At 66.4% G+C, this 24,901-nt stretch overlaps 1 protein-coding gene across 26 annotated transcripts in view; it reads right to left on the minus strand.

The window, feature by feature from the left end:
* Window positions 1-113: 113 nt before the first annotated feature.
* The window catches only part of PLEC (plectin), a 59,144-nt gene continuing 34,356 nt past the window's right edge, over window positions 114-24,901 (minus strand). For all 26 annotated transcript variants that reach the window (XM_064672914.1, XM_064672656.1, XM_064672838.1 and 23 more), the window contains 22 exons: window positions 24,684-24,811; window positions 23,950-24,043; window positions 23,670-23,824; window positions 22,591-22,921; window positions 21,654-21,731; window positions 21,087-21,248; window positions 19,248-19,352; window positions 18,609-18,704; window positions 18,404-18,529; window positions 17,414-17,566; window positions 16,378-16,532; window positions 16,173-16,299; window positions 15,911-16,094; window positions 15,519-15,676; window positions 14,677-14,855; window positions 14,171-14,309; window positions 13,736-14,092; window positions 12,800-12,883; window positions 12,552-12,656; window positions 12,270-12,368; window positions 7,151-10,531; window positions 114-6,615 (listed from right to left, as the gene is read on the minus strand). In XM_064672914.1, the coding sequence (XP_064528984.1) occupies window positions 274-6,615; window positions 7,151-10,531; window positions 12,270-12,368; window positions 12,552-12,656; window positions 12,800-12,883; window positions 13,736-14,092; window positions 14,171-14,309; window positions 14,677-14,855; window positions 15,519-15,676; window positions 15,911-16,094; window positions 16,173-16,299; window positions 16,378-16,532; window positions 17,414-17,566; window positions 18,404-18,529; window positions 18,609-18,704; window positions 19,248-19,352; window positions 21,087-21,248; window positions 21,654-21,731; window positions 22,591-22,921; window positions 23,670-23,824; window positions 23,950-24,043; window positions 24,684-24,811 (12,738 nt within the window). In that variant the 3' untranslated portion in view covers window positions 114-273. The remainder of the gene's footprint in view (window positions 6,616-7,150; window positions 10,532-12,269; window positions 12,369-12,551; window positions 12,657-12,799; window positions 12,884-13,735; window positions 14,093-14,170; window positions 14,310-14,676; window positions 14,856-15,518; window positions 15,677-15,910; window positions 16,095-16,172; window positions 16,300-16,377; window positions 16,533-17,413; window positions 17,567-18,403; window positions 18,530-18,608; window positions 18,705-19,247; window positions 19,353-21,086; window positions 21,249-21,653; window positions 21,732-22,590; window positions 22,922-23,669; window positions 23,825-23,949; window positions 24,044-24,683; window positions 24,812-24,901) is intronic.

Consider the following 24,901-nt stretch of genomic DNA (forward strand, 5'->3'; position numbering starts at 1 on the left):
CAGCGGAGTCTGCGCAGCCAGGGGCTGGAACGGCGTCCGGCTCCCAGGGCACAGGGCAGGGAGGGTAGTGTGTGTTCTCTCTCGTCTCTTAATATACAAACACTGTCAGCACATTCGCATATATTAATTTATTAGTCTTGTCTTTTTGGTTAAACTCGAGGCACTGCTTTGGGAGAAGAGTGGAGGTTCAAAATTAAAAAAAATACTAGTGATTAGCCAGCAGCGTTGCCACATGCGGAGCGGGTGAGGCAGCGCCTCGGGGGCTGGCGGGTCTCAGGCCACGTGGAGCGGAGGCCCACGCACCCCGGGGTGCTCCCCGCTCGCCTCCCGCCCGCAGCTCCCGGATGCAGCCAGGGCGAGGGCAAGGGCTAGAGCAGCCGCCTCCACGGCGCCCGGGGGACCCCCGGCGTATCTGCGCCCGAAGCTCGAGGAGGAGTAGGATGAGGAAGAGAAGGTCATAGAGAAGCCGGAGCTGGTGGCATCGAAGCTGCCGCGCCGGGAGCCCGCGCGGGAGCCGGTGCGGGAGCCCGAGCGGGATCCGGAGGTGGAGCCGGCGCTGCTGACGTTGTAGGGGCTGTAGTAGCCCTTGCTGGACTGGGAGGAGGCCTCCAGCAGCCGCAGGCCGGTCCCATCCTCGATCATGCTCCGGTCCATGGCGTCCTTGTAGGAGATCTTGAGCTTGGTCTTGGGGCAGGTGAGGTACTTGGAGTAGGTGTTGACGTCCCGCAGCTTCTGGGCGGTGCGCGCGTCGATGGTGCCCTTCTGCAGCGCCTCGTCCAGGGACACGCGGCCCGCGGCGTCGGGCTCAATCAGGCCCCCCGTCAGGTACTGCACCTCCAGGAACCGCTGCCCGGCCTCGTAGTACAGCCAGCCCTTCTTCAGCGCCTGCGCCGCCGACATCTTCGTCTTGGTCCGCGGGTCCTCGAAGCCGTAGAAGGCCTTCTGCGCCAGGTTGATGCGGTCCACCATGATCTTGTCGACCAGGCCCTTGCTGACCGCGTCGGCGACGGAGCACTTGTCCCCGGTGCTGGGGTCGATGATGCCCCCGGTGCAGGCCTGGGCTTCCAGCAGCCGCTGCCCCGTGATGTTGTCCACCAGGTTGCGGCGCATTGCCTCCGTGATGGACACCTTCTCCAGAGTGTCCGTGTCCAGGATGCCCGCCACCGGCCCGGTCTCCTCGGTCGGGTCGGTCCACATGGAGATCTGGGTCCGTGTCAGGGCCGGGCTGACGGTGTAGGAGGAGGAGGATCCCACTGAGGATGACCGCGACCGGAAGCCACCCATGTTGCCGGAGAGCATGTCGGCAAACTCGGTTATGGAGAGGGTGCCCGAGCGGTACTGGTCCAGGGCTGACTGGTCAATCAGGCCCTTGCCGATGGCGTCGTCGATGTCGTACTGGCGCCCCGAGCGCCTGTCGATGATCATTGACTTCACCACGCCGTCGGAGGACGAGGTGGTGATCTCTTCCCATTCGCACTCCTGCTCCGACAGCTCCAGGTAGGTCTGGTGGTCGATGAGGCCCTTGCGATAGGCTTCGTAGACAGACATCTCCTTGCCCGTCTCCGGGTCGACGATCACCACCCGGCGCTTGCGGACAGAGGACTTGGAAGAAGTCTTCCTCTCCCGCTTCTTCTCCTTCAGGGGCAGGAGGCAGAGGCCGGTCTCTGGGTCCGTGATGCACCGCTCCATGAGCTGCAGGTAGGTGAGGTTCTCCTCCGTGTTGGGGTCGAAGAAGCCCTTGGTGTCATCGCTGGGGTCCAGCAGGATCTCGTTCATCTCCTCGTCAAAGAGGCCCCTCTTGTAGGCCACCTCCACGGGCAGGCGGTGGCTCTCCTCGGGGTCGATGATGCCTCCCGTGGCGATCTGCGCCTCCAGCAAGCGGATCCCGTGGTCCTTCAGGATCAGACCCTTCTTCATGGCCTGGAAGAGGGAGATGAGCTTTCCAGTGTAGGGGTCCCGGTAGCCGGTGACGGCCCTCTCGGCAGAGAGCAGCTTGTCCTTGAACTCGGGGCCCACGATGCCCATCCGCACGGCTTCCTCCACCGTCAGCTTGAGGCCCTTGATGGGGTCGATCACGTAGCCCGTGGCCGCCTGCGCCTCCAGGAGCTCGAAGGCAGTGCCGGGCCGGATGATCCCCTTCTTCATGGCCTGGTAGACGGACAGACGCTCCTTCGTGGAGTCCACAAAGACGCCGGCGATGCAGCTGGTGCCCTCCAGGAACTTCTTGAGGTTCTTGGAGACCTCCTCGACGGAGGTGAGGCCCTCTTGGAGGCGCTGGGCCGTGGCTTCGTCCATCACCTGCGAGCGGACGAGCTCCTCCACGGTGATCTGCTTCCGCAGCCCCCGGAAGGTGAGTTTCCGCGTGTCGCAGAGCGGGAGCAGGAGGAGCCTGGAGTTCTCGTCCTTCCGGCAGCGCTTCAGCAGCTGCGTGTAGCTGAGCTTCTCGTCCGTGGAGGGGTCCACGTAGCTGCGCACCTCGCTGGGCTCCGAGAGCATGTCGTGGGTCTCCTTGTTGATGAAGCCCCGCTGGTAGGCCACCTCCAGGGGCAGGTGGAAGCCCAGGTGCGGGTCGATGACGCCGCCGGTGGCGATCTGGGCGTCCAGGAGCTTGAGGGCCTCTTCGCTGGGAATGAGATCCTTCTTCATGGCCTGGAAGAGGGAGATCTTCTGCTCGCTGTAGGGATCTCTGTAGCCGGTCACGGCTCTCTCTGCAGACAGGAGCCGGTCGTGGATCTCAGGCCCCACCACGCCCTTCCTCACTGCCTCGTCCACCGTCAGCATCTCGTTCTTCGTGGGGTCGATCATGAAGCCGGTGGCTGCCTGGGCCTCCAGGAGGGAGCGGGCCACTTCGGAGTTGATCAGTCCTTTCTTCAGCGCCTGGTAGATGCTGAGCGTCTGCTTGGAGGAGGGGATGTAGATGCCGGCCACGCAGCCTGACCCATAGAGGTACTTCCAGACAGTCTCCACCTCCAGGAGCTCCCGGAAGGTTTTGGAGCCCTGCTTCAGCATGTTGTAGATGTCCTGAGAGATGATCTTGGCCTCGTAGAGCTCCTCGGCCGTGATGCGGCGCCGGACGTAGTCGTAGGACATGAGGTTCTGCTGCCGGATGATCTCAGTCTTCTCGATGATCTCGATGATGATGATGATCATGCGCTCCTTGGACACGCGGCCCGACTGGAACTCCTCCATGAGCTGCTTCCGCTGCTCCTCGGGCAGCAGGTCCGAGTGCATGATCTCCCACAGCGACATGGAGGAGCCCGCCCGGCTGCCCACAGGGATGTCCACCTGCGTCTCCTCGAACACCTTCCGCGTCTCTGCCTCTGTGTAAACCTGGGTGGTCTCCACCACTTTCGGCTTCTCGGGCTCCCGCAGAGGCAGCAGGTACAGGCCCGTCTCGGGGTCCTCAATGCACCTCTCCTTCAGCTGCAGGTAGGTGAGGTTCTCACGGGTATTGGGGTCGAAGAAGCCCTTGGTGTCGTCAGTGGGGTCGGAGAGGGTCTGGTTCATCTCCTGGTCGAAGTAGCCCCGTTTGTAGGCCACCTCCACGGGCAGGCGGTGGCTGTGCACGGGGTCGATGATGCCGCCGGTGGCGACCTGGGCCTCGAGCAGGCGGATGCCGTGGTCCCTGACGATGAGCCCTTTCTTCATGGCCTGGAAGAGCGAGATGGTGTCTCCCGAGTAGGGGTCCTTGTAGCCAGTGACAGCCTTCTCCGCTGACAGCAGCTTCTCGTGCAGCTCAGGCCCGACGACACCAGCCTTCACTGCCTCGTTGACGTACAGTTTACGGTTCTTCACGGGGTCGATCAAGAACCCAGTGGCTGCCTGGGCCTCCAGGAGGACCACAGCGGTGCCGGGCGTCAGCAGGTTCCTCTTCATGGCCTCGTAGATGTTCAGCTTCTCCTTGGTGGCCTCCACGTAGACGCCAGCAATGCAGTCGCTGCCGTGCAGGAACCTCCTCACTGCATCTGTCTCAGAGAGGTCCTTCACCGTCTTCTTGCCTTCCTTCAGCTGCTCGTACTGGGCTTTGCTGATGATGCGGGACTCCAGCAGCTCGCTGGCCGGCACCGGCGCCCGCAGGCCGCTGAACGTCAGCTTCTCCTGCTTTTTGGTCTCCGCCTCCTCGATGATGGTGATCACGATCTTGATGATCTTCTCGATGGTCACCTTGCCGGTTTTGTACTGCCGGAGGAGCTCCCGCCTGTGCTCCTCCGTGAAGTACTCGGAGTGGATCAGGTCCCAGATGGTCATCATCCGGCCCTTCATGCTGCCCACCGGGACCTCTATGGTGGTCTTGTCGAAGCACTCCTTGGCCTGGCTGTCGGTGTAGACCTCCTCCTGCTGCGACTGGATGGCCTGGTCGGACAGGGGCAGCAGGCACAGGCCAGTCTGCTTATCACGGTGGCAGCTCTTCTGCAGCTGGGCGTAGGTGAGGTGTTCCTGGGTGTTGGGGCAGTAGAAAGCCTTGGCATCATCTCGGAGCTCGGTCAGAGCCTCGTTCACCTCCGGGTCGAAGTAGCCGCGCTTGTAGGCGACCTCGAGCGGGAGCCGGTGGCTGTTGACAGGGTCGATGATGCCACCAGTGGCGAGCTGGACGTCCAGCAGCCGGAGCCCAGTGTCACTGGGGATGAGGCCCTTCTTGAGCGCTTGGTAGAGGGAAACCGTCTGGCCTGTGTACGGGTCCTTGTAGCCGGTCACCGCCTTCTCCGCCGACAGCAGCTTCTCGTGGAACTCCGGCCCCACCACCTCAGCCTTCACCGCCTCATCCACGGAGAAGAGCTTGTTCCCCACGGGGTCAATGATGTAGCCAGTGGCAGCTTGTGCCTCCAGCAGGGAGAGGGCAACCTCTGGCTTCAGCAGGTTTCTCTTCAGGGCCTCATAGAAGGTGAGCTTCTGGCCCGTCGACTCCACCAGGACACCGGCGATGGCATCCGTGCCCTTCAGGTACTGCCGCACAGACTCCATCTCCGCCACATCCTTCACGGATTTCTTGCCCTGGTGCAGCTGGTTGTAGAGGTCCTTGTTGATGATCTTGCTTTCCAGCAGCTCGGCAGCGGGCACGGGCGCCCGCAGGCCCTCGAAGCACATCTGGCTCTTTTTCTCGCTTTCCTCCACAACCGTGATGATGATCTTGATGATCTTCTCCACTGTGATCTTGCCAGTCCTGTACTGCTGGATCAGGTCCCGCCTTTGGTCCTCAGTGAAGTATTCAGAGTTGATGAGCTCCCAGATGGTCATGGTCTTCCCTTGGAACTTGCCAAACGGGGCTGTCACCGTGGCCTTCTTGAAGACGTCCTTGGCTTCCTTGTCGGTGTAGACCAGCTGCTCCCTCGCTTTGGCTGCCTGGTCAGTGAGCGGCAGGAGACACAGCCCCGTGTCCGGGTCAGTCACACACCGCTCCATCAGCTGCAGGTAGGTCAGGTTCTCCTGAGTGTTGGGGTCGAAGAAGCCCTTGGTGTCGTCAGTGGGGTCGGACAGGACCTGGTTCATCTCCTCATCGAAGTAGCCCCGTTTGTAGGCCGCTTCCACGGGCAGGCGGTGGCTGTGCACGGGGTCGATGATGCCGCCGGTGGCGATCTGGGCCTCGAGCAGGCGGATGCCGTGGTCCCTGACGATGAGATCCTTCGTCATGGCCTGGAACAGGGAGATCTTGTCGCCCGTGTACGGATCCTTGTAGCCGGTGACAGCCCTCTCAGCCGACAGCATCTTGTTGTGCAGCTCTGGCCCAATCACACCCTCTCGCACCGCCTCGTTCACTGAGAGCCTCGCGTTCTGCACGGGGTCGATGATGAAGCCGGAGGCAGCCTGAGCCTCCAGGAGCACCAGCGCCGTGCCTGGGCTGAGCAGCTTCTTCTTCATGGCTTCGTAGATGCTCATCTTCTGGTTGGTGGGTTTGATCAGCAAGCCAGCGATGCTGCTCTTGCCCTGCAAGTACTTCTTGATGTCCTCCCTCTGCGAGAGCTCGCCCACGCTCACAACTCCCTTCGACAACTTGTCCAGGTTCTCTCTGCTCAGAATGCCGGCGTCAGCCAGCTTCTCTGCCGACACCTTCTGCCGGATGCCGTCGAAGGCAAACTCGGGCTCCCCGTTCTGCGCCAAGCCGTCCATCGCGTCCCGGCCGTTGGGCACGGCCTTGATGTCCAGCAGCTGCGTCGTCGTAACCGCGGCCTCCCCGGGCAGGTCGTCCGTCTGGATCATGATCTCCCGTCTCTGGGCCAGGGCGGCCTTGTACTCCTCCTGCATCTGCTCGAGCCTCTCCCTCAGCTTCTTGTTCTCCTCTTCCAGAAGTTTCTCCTGCTGCTGCCGCTGCCTCTCCAGCTGCTGCAGCTCCTCCTGCTTGTGCCGGACATTTTCCTCAGCTTCTCTTTGATGCTTCTTGGCTTCGTCCAACATGGCTTTCAACTGCTGCTTCTCCTGCTCCATCTCCTGCTGCTGCCTCTCCTGCTCTGCCTTCAGGTTCTGGGCTTTGTTCACCTCGTCCTTAAAGAGCTTCTCCAGCTTCGATTTCTCCTCCTCAATGAACTTCTCCTTCTGCAGCAGGGCATCCTTCTCCGTCAGGAAGCTCTGCTGGAGGAGCTGTGTCTCCTGACGGAGCTGAGCCTGCTGGGCCACCTGCATCTGGGGTGGGAGAGAGGACAGTATGGTCAGACACCCAGGAGGGCAGTGGGGAGGACTGAGGGTGGGGGCAGGGGGCGTGGGCAGCAGGGGTGGCACCGGGGAACACAGAGTCACCCACACACTCCGCTATGTTGGGTAAGAGTTAAAGAGCAGAGCCGGGGTTAGGGAGCCACACACAACACGGGGCAGGACAAACAGGGGGAGGACACGAGGGATCCTCCAGCACTGAGGCTGGGAAGTGGGCACAGAGAGGAACACGGCAGGACACAGCACAGGGCTGAAGAGCCGGCCCGGGTGGGGGGGATCCCCCCTCCACAGCAGGAGAGGGGCTGGGGGTCCCGCTCCAACACTGCCTGAGGGGTTTGCTTCAGTGTCCCCGACTGAAGGCAGCATCCTTGACCTGCACAGGGGGTCCTGCCCCACCATCCCCAGTGATGGTCCCTGGGGACCTGGCCCGGGGTGGTGTGGGGTGGCTGGGGAGAGGGACGGCCTCCCTGCGTACCACCACCGCTAAGGGGGACCCACAGCCCAGTACCTCCTCTGCCTTCTGCTGCAGCAGCGCCGCCTCCTGCTTCAGCTTCTCCTTCTCCTTCTCCAGGTCGGCGATGGCCTTCCGCAGCTTCTCCGCATCCTCATCGCTCTGGTGCCGCTGGATCTCCAGGGTCTGCACCAGCGTCATCTTCTCCTGCGTGGCCAGCTCGGTCTCGTGCAGCCTCTCACTGATCTCCTCCGCCTGCTTCTTGAACCGCTTGGCTTCCTCCTCAGCCTTGGCCTGGGCCATGCTCATCTCCGCCACTTGCACCTTGAGGCGCTCGGCCTCGGCCGTGATGTCCAGCTGCCGCCGGCGCTCGGCCTCCAGCGTCTTCTGGAAGCCCTCGGTCTCCTCAGCCAGGCGCTGCTGCATCTGCTCCTTGTCCTCCTGCAGCCGCTTGGCGTGTTCCTGCGCCAGGTCCTTCTGTTTCTGCAGCATCTCAGCCTCGGCCCGCAGCCGCGTGGCCTCCTGCACCGCCTGCATCTTCTCCTTCAGCATCTTCTCCGCCAGCGCCCGCTGCTGTGCCAGGTCGTCCTCGGCCAGCTGCCGCATGCGGGCGGCCTCCTGCGCCTCCACGCTCAGCCGGGCCACCTCCTCCGCCACCTGCTTCATCTTCTCAGCCTCCTCCGCCAGGAACTTCTGCGTGTTGTCCTTGTCCTTGAGGATCAGCGCCTTGTTCTCCTCCTCGATCCGGCTCTTCAGCTTGGCCAGCTCCTCCATCTGCACCCGGACCTTGAAGAGCTCCTCCTCCACCTGGGCCTTCTGCCGGACGGCGTCCGTCACCTCCTCCTTCAGCCGCTGCAGCTCCTCGTCCAGGATGCCCTTCTGATGGTCCGTCTCATCCAGCTGCAGCTTCACCTTGGTCAGCTCCTGCTCCACCTGCGCCTTCTGCCGCAGCGTCTGCTCAGCGAACTTCTTGTGCTTCTCCATCTCGGCGTCGGCCAGCTGCTTCTGCCGCAGGGCCGCCTGCTCCGCCTGCGCCCGCTTCGCCGCCTCCAGCTCAGCCTCCTTCCGCAGCTTCTCCGCGTCCGCCTGCGCCTGCGCCTTGGCCTGCGCCTCCTCCTCCGCCCGCTGCTTCAGCCGCTCGGCCTCCTCCACGCGCTGCCGGGACAGGCTGGCGTCCTGCTCGGCCTTGCCGCGGGCAAACTCGGCCTCCTCGGCCGCCCGCCGGGCCCGTTCGGCCTCCTCGCGCAGCCGGTCCAGGAGGCTCTGCTCCTGCTGCCGCGTCTGCAGCAGCTCCTGCTCCTTCTGCTGCACGGCGGCCAGGTGAGCCTTCTCCTCCGCCGCGATCCGCTTCTGCGCCGCCTCCCGCGCCAGCTGAATCTGCCGCTCCGACTCCTTCTCGGCCAGCTCCTTCTGCCGCCGCGCCTCTTCCACCATGGCCCGCAGCCGCTCCACCTCCTCCAGGGCCAATCGCCGCTGCCGCCCAGCCTCCTCCTCGGCCGCCAGGATGGCCTGAACCTTCTCCTCGGCCTCGCGCCGCCGGCCCTCCTCCTCCAGCGCCAGCGCCCGCTGCCTCTCGGCCTCCCGCTCTGCCTGCTCCCGGCTGCGCTGCACCTCCTCGGCCTCCCCGCGGATGCGGTTTAGCTCCCGCTCCAGCTCGCTCTTTCCGGCCGAGGCCCTCTCGAAGCTGGCCTTGAGGACGCGGATCTCCTCCTCCACCTGCCGCCGCTGCCGCAGCGTGTCCTCCACCAGCCCCTTCTGCCGCTCCAGCTCGCTCTCGGAGGAGCGCTTCAGCAAGGCGATCTTCTCCTCGATGTCCTGCTTGTGCTGAGCCGCCTGCTCCTCCAGCAGCTTGCGCTGGTAGGCCTCATCCTCCGCCAGCCGCCGCAGACGCTCGTTCTCCGCCTCCTTCTCCTTCAGCGCGATCTCCGCCTCCGCCTTCAGCCGCGAGGCCTCGTTGATGGCCGCCAGCTTCTCCTTCAGGATGCGCTCGGCCTCGGCCCGCTGCCGGCCGGCCTCTTCCTCTGCCAGCTGCCGCTGCCGCTTGGCTTCCTCGGAGAGGGCGCGCAGGCGGGCGGCCTCCTCGGCCAGCTCCCGCAGCTTGCTGGCCTCCGCCTCCAGCCGCTGCTTCGACTTCTCGCTGCTGGAGCGCGACTCCTCCTCCGTCTTGGCCTTGCTCTCCAGCAGAACCTCCATCTCGGCCCGCAGCTTGGCCAGCTCCTCCTCCAGCTCCTTCCTCCTCTGGATGGCCTCGTTCACCTCGCTCTTCAGCCGCGAGAGCTCTTCCTCCAGGAGCAGGCGCTGCTGTTCCCCGTTCTCCATCTCCGCCTTCAGTCGGATCAGCTCCTGCTCCGCCGCCAGCTTCTGCTGGGCCGTGCCCTCTGCCAGCTCCCGCTGCTTCTCCAGTTCCTCCTCCGCCAGCTCCTTCTGCCGCAGGGCCGCCTCCTCCGCCTTGGCGCGCTTGCGGGCCTCGCGCTCTGCGTCCTCCTTCTGCTTCTCAGCCTCCTCCTGCGCCAGCGACTTCTTGTGGGCCACCTCCTCGGCCTGCAGCCGCAGGCGCAGCGCCTCGTTGGCCTTCTGCCGCCAGTGCTCCAGCTCCTTCTCGGCCTCCTCCCGCGAGCGCTCGGCCTCCAGCTGCTGCCTCTTCAGCCGCTCAGCCTCCTCCTGCAGCTGGGCCACCGCGTCGTGCTCCTGCTGCAGCGACAGCTCCAGCTGCGCCGTCTTCTCGGCGAAGGAGAGCCGCTTGCTCTGCAGCTCGGCCTCGGCGCTGCGCTGGGCCACCTCCTGGGCCACCTGGATCTGCCGCTGCTTCTCGGCCTCCGCCTGCCGCATGCGCCGCTCGGCCTCCTCCGCCTGCAGCCGCAGCTGCTCCAGGTCCGCCACCGCCTTCTGCTTCTCCCGCGCCGCCTCACGCTCGGCCTGCACCTTGCGCTTCAGCTCCTCCTCTGCCTCCCGCTTCTTCTGACTCTCCTCCTTCACCTGCCGGCGCAGGCGCTCGGCCTCCTCCTGCGCCTGTCGCTTCTGCCGCTCGGCCTCCTCGGCGCGCGCCCGCAGCTCCTGCAGCTCCGTCTCGGCGCCCTCCCGCTGTTTCTCGGTGCTCTCCAGCTGCAGGCGGATGAGGCGGATCTCCTCCTCGACCTTCTTGCGGTTGTACTCGGCCTCCTCGATCAGCTTGACCTTAGACTTGATCTGGTGGTCCGAGTTCTGCCGCAGCTGCATCAGCTCCTGCTGGATGTTCTGCTTCTGCTGCTCGGCGTCCACGGCCACCACCTCCCGCCGGGTGACCTCCTCCTGCATGCGGAGCTGCAGCTCCCGCGCCTCCGCCTCCGCCTGCGCCTTGGCTTTGGCGTGGGCCTCGGCCAGCTGCCGCTGCTTCTCCAGCTGCGCCTCCACCTCCGCCAGCCGCTTCCTCTCCTCCTCCTTCAGCTTCTCGGCGGCTTTCTGGAGGGGAAAGAGGGTGCAGGGGACAGAGAGGGGAGAGAGAGACAAATCACAAGGGATGCGATCGCGCCGCGGCATCGATGCCGGCCAGGGCACACACCGCCGAGCCAGCGGAGAGCTGGAGAGTGTGCGTGGAAGGGCTTCGGCCCCCGGGCCGCCCCACGAGCCAGCGGCAGTGACACCGGCTTCCAGAAGACATATGGCAGGACAGGGGACACACAACAGTGCAGGCAGACAGGCGACAGGAGCCAGACAGCAGCGCAGGAAGCGGGCGGCCACGAACCGGAGAGAAGGGACAGAGCGCGAGCGGAGCCCAAGCGCTGGAGACAGATGCGGGAGCGTGCACACCACCACCACGGCTCCCTGCGTGAGGGGCCAGCACAGACGGCTCCCTGCGTGAGGGGCCAGCACAGACAGCCCCCTCCGCCCGCAAAGAAGAGAGACGGCCCGAGCGCCAAGAGCAGGAGAGAGGGGAGCCGTGCGAGGGTGGTGCCAACAGAGGTTTCCCTGCCGGGAAAGCCTCGACGATGGAGAGAGCAATCCAGCTGGTTCGAACCCCTTCCAGGTGGGAGCGCAGTGCTCACACCACATGCACCACGAGAGAGGCAGCCGCACGCTCCGCAGGGCCCGGGCACAGGCAGCACTCATGCAAGGGAGCCGGACCCCTGTGCCAGACCCCCGATCCCAGGAGAGGCACGGAGGCTGAGGAGGGACAGAGGAGGAGGGGGCGAGCTATGGGGAAGGCAGGGGGTGCCGCGGGGAGGGGGCATGCGCAGAGTGAGTACCTGGTGCAGGGCTGCCAGAGTCATCCTGGTTTTTTACCCTCCATTAGATCCCCACCAACACAAACATCCCCAAAGAAAAAGCACCGGCAAAGCGGCTCCGAGGGCAGAAACCAAGAGTTAGAGAGGTTACCCTGCGCCAGACCCCGCGGGCCGGCGCCCAGCACAGCGGCATGCGCAGGCGGGGGCTGACTGCACCACGTGTATCTGGGAAGTGCCTCCTACCACCAGTCACATCAGAGCCCCCGGTGCCCAGAGACCCTCCGCACCCGGAGCCAGTGGCCTCACTCCCGGGAGCCCAGCAGGGGGAAGAGTTAGAGGCTGTGACCCAGGGTTAGTGATGAGGCCAGAGTCACAGCCATGGGCCAGGGCCAGTGATGGGGTTGGGGCCGGAGCCACGGCTGCGGGCCAGCGTTAGTGATGGGGCCAGAGCCACAGCCACAGGCCAGCATTATTGATAGGTCCATAGCTGGAGTCACAGCCATGGGCCAGCATTATTGATAGGTCCATAGCTGGAGTCACAGCCATAGGCCAGCATTATTGATAGGTCCATAGCTGGAGTCACGGCCATGGGCCAGCATTATTGATAGGTCCATAGCTGGAGTCACGGCCATGGGCCAGTGTTAGTGATCAGGGCTGGGGCCGGAGTCACAGCCCTGGGCCAGTGATAGTAATGGGGCCAGGGCTGGAGTCCAGGCCGTGGGCCAGCGTTAGTGATGGGGCTGGAGCCAGAGTTATGGCCACGGGCCAGTGTTAGTGATGGGGCCAGAGCCGGAGTCACGGCCATGGGGCAGCGTTAGTGATGGGGCTGGAGCCAGAGTCACAGCCAAGGGCCAGTATAAGTGATGGGTCCAGGGCCAGAGTCACAGCCCTGGTGTTAGTGATGGGGCCGGAGCCCCCATGAACCCGCTCCCCGCGGTTACACAGCCGGCCGTGCCCCCCGCGCCGCTCCCCACCTCCTCCTCCTCCAGCCGCCGCAGCGTCTCGGTGATGAACTTGATGTACTGGGTGGTGAGCGTGGTCAGCTCGCTGTACTGCGTCCGCAGGTCCACGTACTGCAGAGACAGAGGGTCAGAGGGAGGGAGGGGAGCACCCCACGGCCCCCCGGTCCCTCGGCGATGGTGGGGCCAGACGGAGGTGAGTCTGCACAGCAGCCCCCCAGGCCCACCCCCTCATGATCAGCCACACTTTGGGAACCATGGGGCACCCCGGGCCCACAGCAGTGGGATCCTCCTCACCTCCTGGATGATGCTGTCGGACGCCGACTGCACTTTGGGCTTCTTAGCCGGCGACGCCATCGGCTCCACCTGCGCCTTGAAGCTCACGAGCTGCAGCTCATAGTCCTGCCGGGGAGAGGGTGCTCAGCGCTCCATCGCAGCCCTGGTGAGACCCCCAGCCCTGGCACCGTCCCCCCCAGTCCCCCAAGGGACACTGTGCTGCCCTTCCAGCCCCCCCCCAGCCCCGGCCCCCTGGGCAGCAGGCGCACCTTGATGGCATCGATGTACTGCTTGGCATAGCGCTGGCACTCCTCCACCTTCTCCTTGTGCTGCTCACACTCCTCCAGCAGTTTCTGGGGAGACATGTGAGGGTGAGCCCAGGCACCCCACGGCCACCCGAGAACACCCCCAGCCACGCCACAGCTGGGGATGGCCAGGAGCACCCCTCACGTTGCTGGGGATGGCCAAGAGCACCCCTCACCCTGCTGGGGATGGCCAGGAGCACCCCTCACCCTGCTGGGAATGGCCAGGAGCACCCCTCACCCTGCTGGGGATGGCCAGGAGCACCCCTCACCCTGCTGGGGATGGCCAGGAGCACCCCTCACCCTGCTGGGGATGACCAGGAGCACCCCTCACCCTGCTGGGGATGGCCAAGAGTACCCCTCGCCCTGCTGGGGATGGCCAGGAGCACCCCTCGCCCTGCTGGGGATGGCCAGGAGCACCCCTCGCCCTGCTGGGGATGGCCAAGAGCACCCCTCACCCTGCTGGGGATGACCAGGAGCACCCCTCGCCCTGCTGGGGATGGCCAAGAGCACCCCTTGCCCTGACACAGCCAGGGACAGACAAGAGCACCCTCGTCCCACCATGGCCACCCAAGAGCCCTCCCCACCCCACCACAGTGGGGACAGTTGAGAGCACCCCTGGCCCCATTGGGGCTGGGTATGGCCAGGTGCACTGCTTGCCCTGCCAGGTAGGGCCAGGCTCACACCCTGCCCCACCAGGGGTGGCTGGCTGCACCCCTCATCCTGCTGGGGATGACCAGGAGCACCCCTTGCCCCACAGCCAGGGACAGCTGGGCACATACCCTGCCCCACCAGGGGTGGCTGGCTGCACCCCTCATCCCGCTGGGGATGACCAGGAGCACCCCTTGCCCCACAGCAGCCAGGGACAGCAGGGCACACCCCTCGTCCCACCGCCGGCTCTACCTTCTCCTGCAGGAGCTGCTCGCGCACGGCCCGGCTGTCGGTGATGGGCACGGCCTGGATGCCCTCCTGGCGCTGCCGGGCGTCGCGGATCCACTGGCGCAGGGCGTCGCAGCTCTGCCGGTAGTAGCGCAGCTGGCGGCCCAGCTGGTCCAGCTCGCGCTGGCGCAGGTCGGCCTGGCCCAGCACGGCCTGCCAGCGCTCCAGCAGCTGCTGCACCCGCTCCCGGTACCGCTCCAGGTCCACGTCCCGCTCGCTGTGGCCACGGACCATCCGCTCGTTGACGTCCTTGGCCTTGCCGAGGTCGGTCTCCAGGGTGCTGAAGAAGGGCTGGTGCCCCTCGGCCTGCGCCCGCAGCCGCTGCAGCAGATGGGCAGGGGTCAGTGCCGGCCCCAGCTCCCCCAGCTCCCCCTGGCACTCCCCGGAACCCCCCGGTACCTTCAGCTCAGCCTTGCTGGCCTCCAGCTCAGCCAGGTCGGCCGGCACCGCCTGCACATCCTTCAGCTGCTCCTCGTACTTGCGGAGCAGCTCCTCAGCCCCCTGCGTGCTCCGGATCACCAGCCCAATGGTCTTCAGCCTGTGGCAGCGGGAGGGATCAGCGGGGAGCAGAGTTGATCAGTAGGACAGGAGTGAGATGGCAGTGGGACAGGACGGGATCAGCTGAGAGCGGGACAGCTCAGCCAGGGCGGCAGCACAGAGACATGAGGGAAGGAAAAGGGAAATAAAAAGGAGAAGGAAGAAGGGAAGGGCAGAGGGCAAGGCAGGGCAAGGAAAGGAGATGGAAACAGTGAGCAGAAACAAAGAGGGAAATGAAGAGGCAACAGGGAAGAGAAGGACACACTGGCTTCCCCCAAGCCCCTGAGCCCCACCAGCTGCCCAGGCTCATTCCCAGCCCAGGGTTCCAAGAAGAAGCCGTGCAGCGCCAGGGCCGGGATCACACTCACTTCTCCAGGTAGATGCTGGAGAGGCTGTACACCTGCTCCATCTTCCGCAGGGTGACCTCCAGCTCGGAGCGCAGGACAGGGGCCGAGCCCGCCTGCTCCGGCTGCGCCAGCACCTGCTCCGTCTTCTCGCTGACCTTGGCCAGGTTCTTCTGGATGCCCTCCAGCTCCAGGTGGGTTTGCTGTAGGGAGGGAGTCCCTCAGTCCCTGCCAGCTGCGGGTCAGGGCAAACCCCCATCCAATGCTCCCCTGGTCCCCCTGGACCCGAGGAGGAGCTGAGCAGGGTCTGCACACAGGGTCTGCAGCCCACCAGAGCAAGTGGGCAGGGGAGGTTTCCATGGGATACTGGGAACAATTCCTTCTGAAGAAGGGCTGTACAGCCCTGGCACAGGCTGCCCGGGGCAGGGGTAGAGTCCCCATCCCTGGGGGGGTTTAACAGCTGTGTGGATGTGGCACGTGGGCACACGGTCTAGTGGTGGACCCGGCAGTGCTGGGGGAGCAGTCGGACTCGATGGGCTCAGAGGCTTTTCCAAGACAAACCATTCCGAGACTCCACGGCAGCCCCCAGCCCCGTCCTGGCGCCAAGGTCCCCGTCCGTGCACGTCGCACGCGTGTCACATGCCCGTACATGTGTGTCACACGCCCGCACACGCGTCACACGCCCGCACACGTGTGTCACATGCCCGCACACGTGTGTCACGCGCCCGCACACGCGTGTCACGCGCCCGCACACGCGTGTCACACGCCCGCACACGCGTGTCACACGCCCGCACACGCGTCACACGCCCGCACACGCGTCACGCGCCCGCACACGCGTCACGCGCCCGCACACGCGTGTCACACACCTGCTGCTCGGCCTGGCGCTGGGCGCACTCGCGCAGCGGGTCAGCGTCCAGGGGCAGGCGCAGCCGGTGCACGGTGCGGCTCTCGCAGCTCTCCAGCTGCAGCCGGATGTCCTTCAGCTGCGAGATGTAGCTCTTGCACAGCGACTCGTCCTGCTCTCCTGGGGGGACACGGGGGTGGGCTCAGCACCGCGGGACACCACGGGGACGCCCCGGGGAGCTGAGGTGGGCAGGGGGCACACGGGGACTGCTCAGCACCCCGGGGAAGAGTAGATGGCTCAGTGCCCAGGGACACCCCAGAGACCCGTGGCAGGGGAGGGGAACAGGAGACAGCTCAGCACCTGGGGAGACCCCGGAGACACTGCAGGGACCCACAGCAGGGAGGGGACACCCACCTTTCTCCTGGCTGCGCAGCAGCAGCTCGTATTTGTGGGTGCAGGCGTTGTAGTCACGCTCCACCTGCAGCCGGTCGTCGGGCTGGAAGCTCTGGGCGTCCTGGCTGTCCCGCAGGAACTCCTGGTAGTGGCTCTCCAGGCTGCGCAGGACCTGCCGCACCTCCTCTGCCGGCAGCGTGCGGAACTGGGGGGGCGTGGCCGCGTCAGCCCCCGCCGGGACCCCCGGGACCCCCGCGCCACCCCGGGACCCCCGGGGACTCACCGTGATGTGCGTCCAGGACTGGATCTGCTGGATGTCCCGGGTCAGGTACTGCCAGGCGCGGAGCCCGCGCAGGTCCTGGTGCAGCTGCTGCCACAGCCCCAGCAGCTGCTGGTGGGTGGTCTCCAGCCTGAGGGGACACAGCGTTAGCGGGGGGGGGGGGGGGCGCGGGGGTGCTCGGGGAGGGGCGCAGGGTCACTGTCCCCACCTGTGCACGGCATCCAGAGCCTCCTTGTTGGGGGGCGGCAGGAGGAAGCAGACGGAGGGCACGACGGCCTCGCTGCCGCCGGCGCTCAGCACCCGCCACTGCTGCGGCTGCGAGTGGTTCAGCAGCGCACACGTGTCGTTCTTGTGCACCGTCACCTGCAGGGCGCGGGGTGAGGGCGGGGGACCCCCTGTCCCCCCCTGTTCCCCCCTATGCCCCTGTGTCCCCCCATGGAGCTGGAATGGTGTCAGACTGGGGTGAGGGCGGGGTACCCCGTGTCCCCCCATGGAGTTGGAATGGTGTCAGACTGGGGTGAGGGCGGGGTACCCCGTGTCCCCCCGTGTCCCCCCCTATGCCCCTGTGTCCCCCCATGGAGCTGGAATGGTGTCAGACTGGGGTGAGGGCGGGGTACCCCGTGTCCCCCCGTGTCCCCCCATATTCCCCTGTGTCCCCCCATGGAGCTGGAATGGTGTCAGACTGGGGTGAGGGACCCCTGTGTCCCCCACCGTGTCCCCCCATGGGGCTGGGGCAGAGTTAGAGCAGGGTGGGGCTCCTCCATGTGCATTCTATGTCCCCCCATATTCCCCTATGTCTCCCCGTATTCCTCCATGTCCCCCCCATGGGGTGGGCGGTCCCCAGTGTCCCCCTCTGTGTCCCCCCATGGGGCTGGGGCAGCACCAGATAGGGGGGTCCCGCTGGCCCCTCATATTCCCCAGTGTCCTCCCATGGCACCAGGGTGGTCTCAGACTGGGGTGGGTGGCCCCCAGTGTCCCCCCTACAGCCCCCAGTGGGGCTGGGGTGGCATCAGAAGGGGGTGGGGGGCCACCCTGTGTCCCTTCATGGGACTGGGGCAGCAGGAGAGCGGGGTGGGGGACCCGCCCTATTTCCCCCTGTCCCCCGGAGTGGTGTCAGACCAGCGTGTGGATCATCCCATATCCCCCCACGGACCCTGTGTCAGACTGGGATGCTGGTCCCACCACACCCCCCCACACCTTCCCACCTCCCCCCTGCACCACCCCAGTCCCTGTGACCCCCCCACCTCCATTTGCTTGTAGTCGCAGACGGCCTGGAGGGGGGGCCGGCCCTGCAGGGGGGTCCCGGGGCTCCGCGGCTTCAGCTGCACGATGGTCCTGGCGCGGCGGGCGAGACCCCCCAGCTGCGTCCCCAGCTCTGCCAGCTGCTCCTTCTGCTCCTGTGGGAGCAGGTTCGGGGCACTCAGGATTTTGGGAATCCCACGGTTTGTAGGGGCATCAAAAATTTAGGGGGATACCAGGGGTTTTAGGGGGGCTCAGGAATACCGGGAGGTCCCAAAGGTTTTGGGAGCTCTCAGGATTTTGGAGGCATCCCGGGGGTTTGGGGGTGGGCTCAGGAATATGAGGGGGGCTCATCCTGGCCTGTTACAGTGGGGGCACGTGTTGGGGGTCACCCCAGAGGCTGCAGTGGGGGTGACACCCCAGCACCCTGCAGCTGGACACCCCTGGGGCTGCAGTGGGACTCATATTTTGGGGGTGGGACTGGGGTCACCCCTGGAGCAGCCATAGGGCTCACACACTGTGGGGGGGTCTCCTTTGGTGGGGTGACCTCTGGGGAGGTCACTGTGGGGGCTGCAAGGGGGCTGGAGGCCAACCCTTGGGTTGTTGTGGGCTCAGGCACTGGGGGTCACTCCAGGGGCTGCAGTGGGGAGGGCGGGAGGGAGGGGGGTCACACGTTGCAGGGGGTCACACCAGGGTTGCCAAGGGGCTGAGAGTCACCCTGTGGGGATCCCCTTGGGGTTGCCATGGGGCTGGGGGTCACTGTGGAGGGGCCACCTTGGGGAGATCAACTTGGGGGTCCCCCCGGAGTCCCATTTGCCCTCACCACGAGGTCCTGCAGCAGGGTCACCCTGGGAGCTCACCCTGGGGATCTCGGGGGGGTTACCCTGGGGATCTTGTGAGGGTCACCTTGGGGTGATCCCCCCGGGATCTGGGGGTCACTGCAGGGGTCCCCCCGGGTCTGGGGGTCCCCGTGGGGGTCCCAGTCGAGCCCTCACCGCGAGGTCCTGCAGCAGGTCCTCGAGGCGCGTGGCCGTGGTGCCGCGGTCGCAGCCGAACTTGCGCCGCATCGTCTCCTCCGTCTTCCGCAGCAGCTCCTCGGTCTCTCGCACCTCGCTGAAGAACTGGGGGGGGGCAGGGGTCAGCACTGGGGTCACCCCCTCCCTCCGACCCCCACAACCCCATCCTGGCCCCCCCCTGTACCTGGAAGTAGTTGGTGTTCTCCTTCAGGTGGGTCTCGATGCAGCAGCAGAGCTGGAGCATCCAGCTCCACTGGGTCTGCAGAGCCGCCAGGAAGGCCTGGAGGGGGCAGGGAGCAGGGTGGGGACACATCAGGGCTGGCACTGAGGGCACCTGCACCGGTACCGGCACCCCCACCTGCACCCTCACCTGTACCTGCACCCACACCTGACCCTGCACCCACACCTGACCCTGCACCCACACCCACACCCTCACCTGTGCCTGCACCCACACCTGACCCTGCACCCACACCCACACCAGTGCCCACACCCACACCAGTACCCACACCCTCACCTGTGCCCCCCAGTGCCTCCCTGATCCCCCTCCCCGAACCATCAGGACCCCCAAGCCCTCCAGATTCTCCCAGTCCCCCCAGGTCCCTCAAGCTCACCGAGACTCCCAGGCCCCCTCCAGATTCCCCCCACCCTCCAGATCCAGCTCCCCCAGACCCTGCAGCTCCCCCAGCCTCCTGTGGCCCCCCCCCACTTCCCTGTACCCCTCCAGCCCCGTGCCCACCTCCAGTGCATCCCAGGGTGTTCCTTGTGCAGCAGCTGCTCCCCCAAAGCCCCCGCCGTGACCCCCCCACTATGTCCCCGTGCCCACCTCCAGTGTCTGTGCCCCGGGGTGCTCCTCACGCAGCAGCCGCTCCCCCGAGCTCCGCAGATCCTGGATCCGACGCTCCCGCAGCTCCAGCTCCCGCATCAGCGCCTGGGGGGAGTCAGGGCTCACACACGTGTGCACACAGAGGGCTCAGGGCTCACACACGTGTGCACAGCTGCAGGGTCAGGGCTCACACACGTGTGCACAGCTGCAGGGTCAGGGCTCACACACGTGTGCACAGCTGCAGGGTCAGGGCTCACACACGTGTGCACAGCTGCAGGGTCAGGGCTCACACACGTGTACATGTCAGGGGGCCCAGGGCTCACACACGTGTGCACAGCTGCAGGGTCAGGGCTCACACACATGTGCACAGCTGCAGGGTCAGGGCTCACACACACGTGTACACGTCTGGGGGCTCAGGGCTCACACACATGTGCACAGCTGCAGGGTCAGGGCTCACACACGTGTACACGTCTGGTGGCTCAGAGCTCACACACGTGTGCACAGCTGCAGGGTCAGGGCTCACACACGTGTACACATAGAGGGCCCAGGGCTCACACACACGTGTGCACAGCTGCAGGGTCAGGGCTCACACACGTGTACACATAGAGGGCCCAGGGCTCACACACGTGTGCACATAGAGGGCTCAGGGCTCACACACGTGTGCACAGCTGCAGGGTCAGGGCTCACACACGTGTGCACAGCTGCAGGGTCAGGGCTCACACACGTGTACACATAGAGGGCCCAGGGCTCACACACGTGTGCACAGCTGCAGGGTCAGGGCTCACACACGTGTGCACATAGAGGGCCCAGGGCTCACACACGTGTGCACAGCTGCAGGGTCAGGGCTCACACACGTGTACATGTCAGGGGGCCCAGGGCTCACACACATGTGCACAGCTGCAGGGTCAGGGCTCACACACGTGTGCACAGCTGCAGGGTCAGGGCTCACACACACGTGTACACGTCTAGGGGCTCAAGGCTCACACACGTGCACAGCTGCAGGGTCAGGGCTCACACACGTGTACATGTCAGGGGGCCCAGGGCTCACACACGTGTACATGTCAGGGGGCCCAGGGCTCACACACGTGTGCGTGGGCTCAGGGGGTCGCCGTGCGTGGCTCTGTGTGTGCGTGAGGGGAGCTCTGGGTGTCGGGGTGGGCAGGGCAGTCACAGGGGCTCGGGGGGCAGGGGCAGGGGACGAGGGGGCTCAGCACTGCGGAGCAGGGACGGGACCATGTGGCACAGCCACGTGTGGGGATGGCACAGCCATGTGTGTGTCCGTGTGCAGGGACAGCACACATGTACGTGTGTGTGTGTGTGCACGTCTGGGTCCATGCCCGTGTCCGTGTCCGAGCAAGGATGGCACACGTGTGTGTGTGTGTGCACGTCTGGGTCCACGCCTGTGTCCGTGTCCGAGCAAGGATGGCACACGTGTGTGTGTGTGTGCACGTCTGGGTCCATGCCCGTGTCCGTGTCCGAGCAAGGATGGCACACGTGTGTGTTCTCACATCCATGTGCAGGTCCACGTGCCTGTCTGTGTGCGTGTGCATGTGCAGCAGGTCTCCTCCACGTGTGCGTGTCCATGTGCGTGCCCGTGTCACACCTGTGCCCATCCCTGTGCCCATGTCCATGCCCATCCCTGTGCCCATGTCCATGCCCATCCCTGTGCCCATGTCCATGCCCATTCCTGTGCCCATGCCCATCTCCGTGCCCGTGTTCGTGCCCATGCCCATCCCTGTGCCCATGTCCATGTCCACCCCTGTGCCCACGCCCATGTCCATGTCCCTGCCCACGTCCATGCCCATCCTGTGCCCACGTGCCACAACGCCGTGCCCGTACCGAGTAACTCTCCTTCTTGGCAGCCATGGCAGGGTTGTGGTGGCTCCAGTCGAAGGCCACCTCCTCCTCCTCGCGCTCGCTGAGCCACAGCAGCTCCTTGGTGGCGGCGCTCACGAAGCCGTGGAGGCTCTCCAGGTGCCGCAGCCGCGACTTGGAGGAGTTCTGGGGGGACACGGAGGGGCTGCAGCCACGTCCTCACCCCGCACGGCCACCCCTTCCCACCCTCATCCCCACGTGTGCCCCCCACGTCCTGCATCCTCCTGCCCACATGATCCTCCTCCCCACAGCCCTCACACCCCCGCCAGGACCCCTCTCATCACCCCCTCCCATGTCACACCCACCCTCCAGGTCAGGTCCCTGCCATGTCACACCCCCCGACCCCCACCACACCTCCCCAGCAGGTCCCTGCCATGGTCCCCCGGCCCCCCCAGCCCTCCCCAGCAGGTCCCTGCCATGGTCCCCCAGCCCCCCCAGCCCTCCCCAGCAGGTCCCTGCCATGGTCCCCCGGCCCCCCCAGCCCTCCCCAGCAGGTCCCTGCCATGGTCCCCCCGGCCCCCCAGCCCTCACCAGCAGCTTGGCGTACTGCAGCTCCAGCTTGCCCAGGCACTCCCGGTAGGCGCCGCGGGGTCCGGGGGACAGCTGGGTCTGGGGAGGACACACCATCAGTGCCAGGGCCCCACAAAGGACAGCAGCACCCCCAGAGCCCCCCTGCACCCCGCAATGGGGGTGGGTGAGGGCAGGGGGGCACACGGGGAGGGCAGCGAAGGGGACAGACCAGGGTGCAGGCGTTGGGGGGACGAGGGGATAACCTTGGGGCACGAAGCCCCCCAACCTCCCAGGGCACCCTGGGACATGGGGGGGGGGGCTCCAAAGCGAGGGCAGAGCCAGGATGGGCTGCTCTCCCCCCAGTCCCCCCCAACCTGCATAAAGCCCTGGCACCCCAGGGACTCCCAGGTGCAGAGTGGGGGCAGCCCCACCTGGGGCAGCCCCATGGGAAATGCTCAGGAACGGGGTGGGGGGCAGCCCCAGAGATCCCCCAGGACCAGGGGATCCGCAGCAGCCCACAGGGGCTCATCTCATCAGCCCTGGGACTTGGGGGTCCCCAGCACCCTGGGGGCTCGCCTTATTGGCCACAGGACCGGGGGGACCCCAGGACTGGAGGGTCCCCAAAGCTGGGGGGTCCCCAACACCCCAGGGATCTCACCTCATCGGCCCCAAGGACAGGGGGTCTCACCTCATCGGCCCCAAGGACAGGGGGTCTCACCTCATCGGCCCTAAGGACAGGGGGTCCCCAGCACCCAGGGGGTCTCACCTCATCGGCCCCAAGGACAGGGGGTCCCCAGCACCCCGGGGGTCTCACCTCGTCAGCCCCAAGGACAGGGGGTCCCCAGCACCCTGGAGGTCTCACCTCTTTGGCCCCAAGGACAGGGGGTCCCCAGCACCCCGGGGGTCTCACCTCATCAGCCCCAAGGACAGGGGGTCCCCAGCACCCCGGGGGTCTCACCTCGTCGGCCCGCGCCCGCTCCACCTTGGCGCGGAACTCCTCGATGGCGCGGTGCAGCCCGCGGTGGGCGCCCAGGTGGGTCTCCACGGTGGGCAGGTCCGCGCCCCACTCGGCCGTGGCCACGCGCCGCTGGTTCTCCTCCACCCAGGCCAGCAGGTCCTGCAGGTACCGCAGCGGGGCCTCGTCCGGCTCCGGCCGCCGCTGCCCCGCGGCCACGGACGCGGCCGTCGCGGCCGTCACCGGCGTCACCGGCGTCACCGGCGCCCCCGACTTGAGCCGCAGGTTGTACTCGGTGCGGATGGACACCAGGCGCTCGTGCAGCCGGTACACGCTGCGGGGCGGGGGCGTCAGTGGGGGCATGGGGGGCACGGGGGACATGGGGGGCACAGGGGACACGGAGCTTTGGGAGCACGGGAGGCTTTGGGGTCACAGGAGCCTCGGGGGGCTTTTGGAGGCGCAAGGGCTGCAGAAGGCTTGGAGGGCTTTGAGGGGTACAGGGGGCACAGGGGACGTGAGGGACACGGGAGGCATGGAGGGCAGAGGAGTCACAGGGGGCTTTGCGGGGCACAGGGGCCGTGGGGGGATTTGGGGGTGCAAGGCACATATGGGGCGTGAGCAGCGTGGTGGTCTCTGGGGTGCTTCAAGGGGCACAAGTAAGATGGGGGACACAGGGTACATGGAGGCCTTTGGGGGGCATGCAGGGCTTTGGGGACATGGGGGCCAGGGAGGCACAGGGAGACATGGGGGACATGGAGGGCTCTGGGGGGCACAGGGCTATGGGGACAGGCTGTGGGGACCTCCCCAGCCCCCCGCCCTGGGCTGTACCAGTGGTACATCTGCTCACTCTGGGGTGCCCTCCAAGCCCTCCCGACCCCCCCCCGGGCTGTACCAGTGGTACATCTGCTCACTCTGGGGTGCCCTCCAAGCCCTCCTGAACCCCCCCCGGGCCATACCAGTGGTACATCTGCTCGCCCTGGGGGGCCCTCCAAGCCCTCCCAAATTCCTCAGGCTGTACCAGTGGTACATCTGCTCGCCCTGGGGTGCCCTCCAAGCCCTCCCAAACCCCCCCCGGGCTGTACCGGCGGTACATCTGCTCTCCCTGCGGGTGCCGCCCGTCCTTGAGGCTCTGGACATCGTTGAAGAGCAGCCGGATCATGGCATCAGCCTTGTCCAGGTCCCGCTCCACCTCAGCTGCCTTCTGTGGTGCCTTCCCCGCTGCCAGCAGCCGCACGTCCTGCGGGAGGGGACCGTGGGGTCACGGCCGGGGGCACGGCCAGGCTCGGGGGGTCCTGCTGGGGGTCCTGCCAGGCCCCCTCGCCCCGGTGCTGTGGTCACTCACTGCCTGCTGTGGTCACTCACCGCCTGCAGCAGAGCGTCCGCCTGGTTCAGCTGCTCCTCGCAGATCCCCGACTCCATCTGCAGCTTGGTGACCACGCGCTGCAGCCGCTCCAGCCTGGGGGACACGGGGGACACGGGGGACACGGTCAGCACCTTCGGGGGCACCTCTCCTGGCCATGCACGGCATCGGTTCTGTCCCACTCTGCATCCTGCTCCCTGTCCCACTCCCCATCCTCGTCGTGCCCCCCATCCCACCCCACATTCACGTCTTGATCCCCATCTCCATCTTGCTTCCTGTCCCCATCCTGCCCCTAATCCCAATCCCAGTCCCCCCTATCCCCTTCCCACTCCCAATCCCCATCCTGATGCCAGTCTCCATCCCATCTCACCCCCCATCCTGCCCCCCATCCCACTCCTATCCCCATCCCACCCCACTCCCCACTGCCCCCCTCCCCACTGCCCTGTCCCGCCGTGCCGTGCTCGGGCCGTGCCACACTCGGGCCGTGCCACACTCGGGCCGTGCCGTGCCACACTCGGGCCGTGCCGTGCTCGGGCCGTGCCGTGCTCGGGCCGTGCCACACTCGAGGGCAGCGGCCCCGCCGGATTCCCGGCGAGAGCGATGACTCACGGCCTTGTGGTTCCCCCTCGGGGGGGCCGGGACACCCCACCCCGGCCCAGCCCCGCGGTTTGGCAGCGGGAAGGGGGTGTGGGTGCCAGCGCAGCCCTGCCCGGCCCCCCCGGCCCCCCCCACTCGCCTCTCGAACTCTGCCCGCAGCAGCTTCTCCCGCTCCAGCACAGCCACGTGCAGCCGCCCCCACTCCTTCTCCACGTCCAGAGGGTGGTACCCGGGGGGCACCTTCAGCTGCCCCGACTGCACCGCGCCCTGTGCCCCACAAATGTCAGACACTGCCCCTGACCCCCCGGGGGTGTGCCGGGGGCTGCCATGGGACACCCGGCACCCCGAGGCCCCCGG

The sequence above is a fragment of the Pseudopipra pipra genome, chromosome 1 (assembly GCF_036250125.1).
Source record: "Pseudopipra pipra isolate bDixPip1 chromosome 1, bDixPip1.hap1, whole genome shotgun sequence".
Lineage (NCBI taxonomy): Eukaryota > Metazoa > Chordata > Aves > Passeriformes > Pipridae > Pseudopipra > Pseudopipra pipra.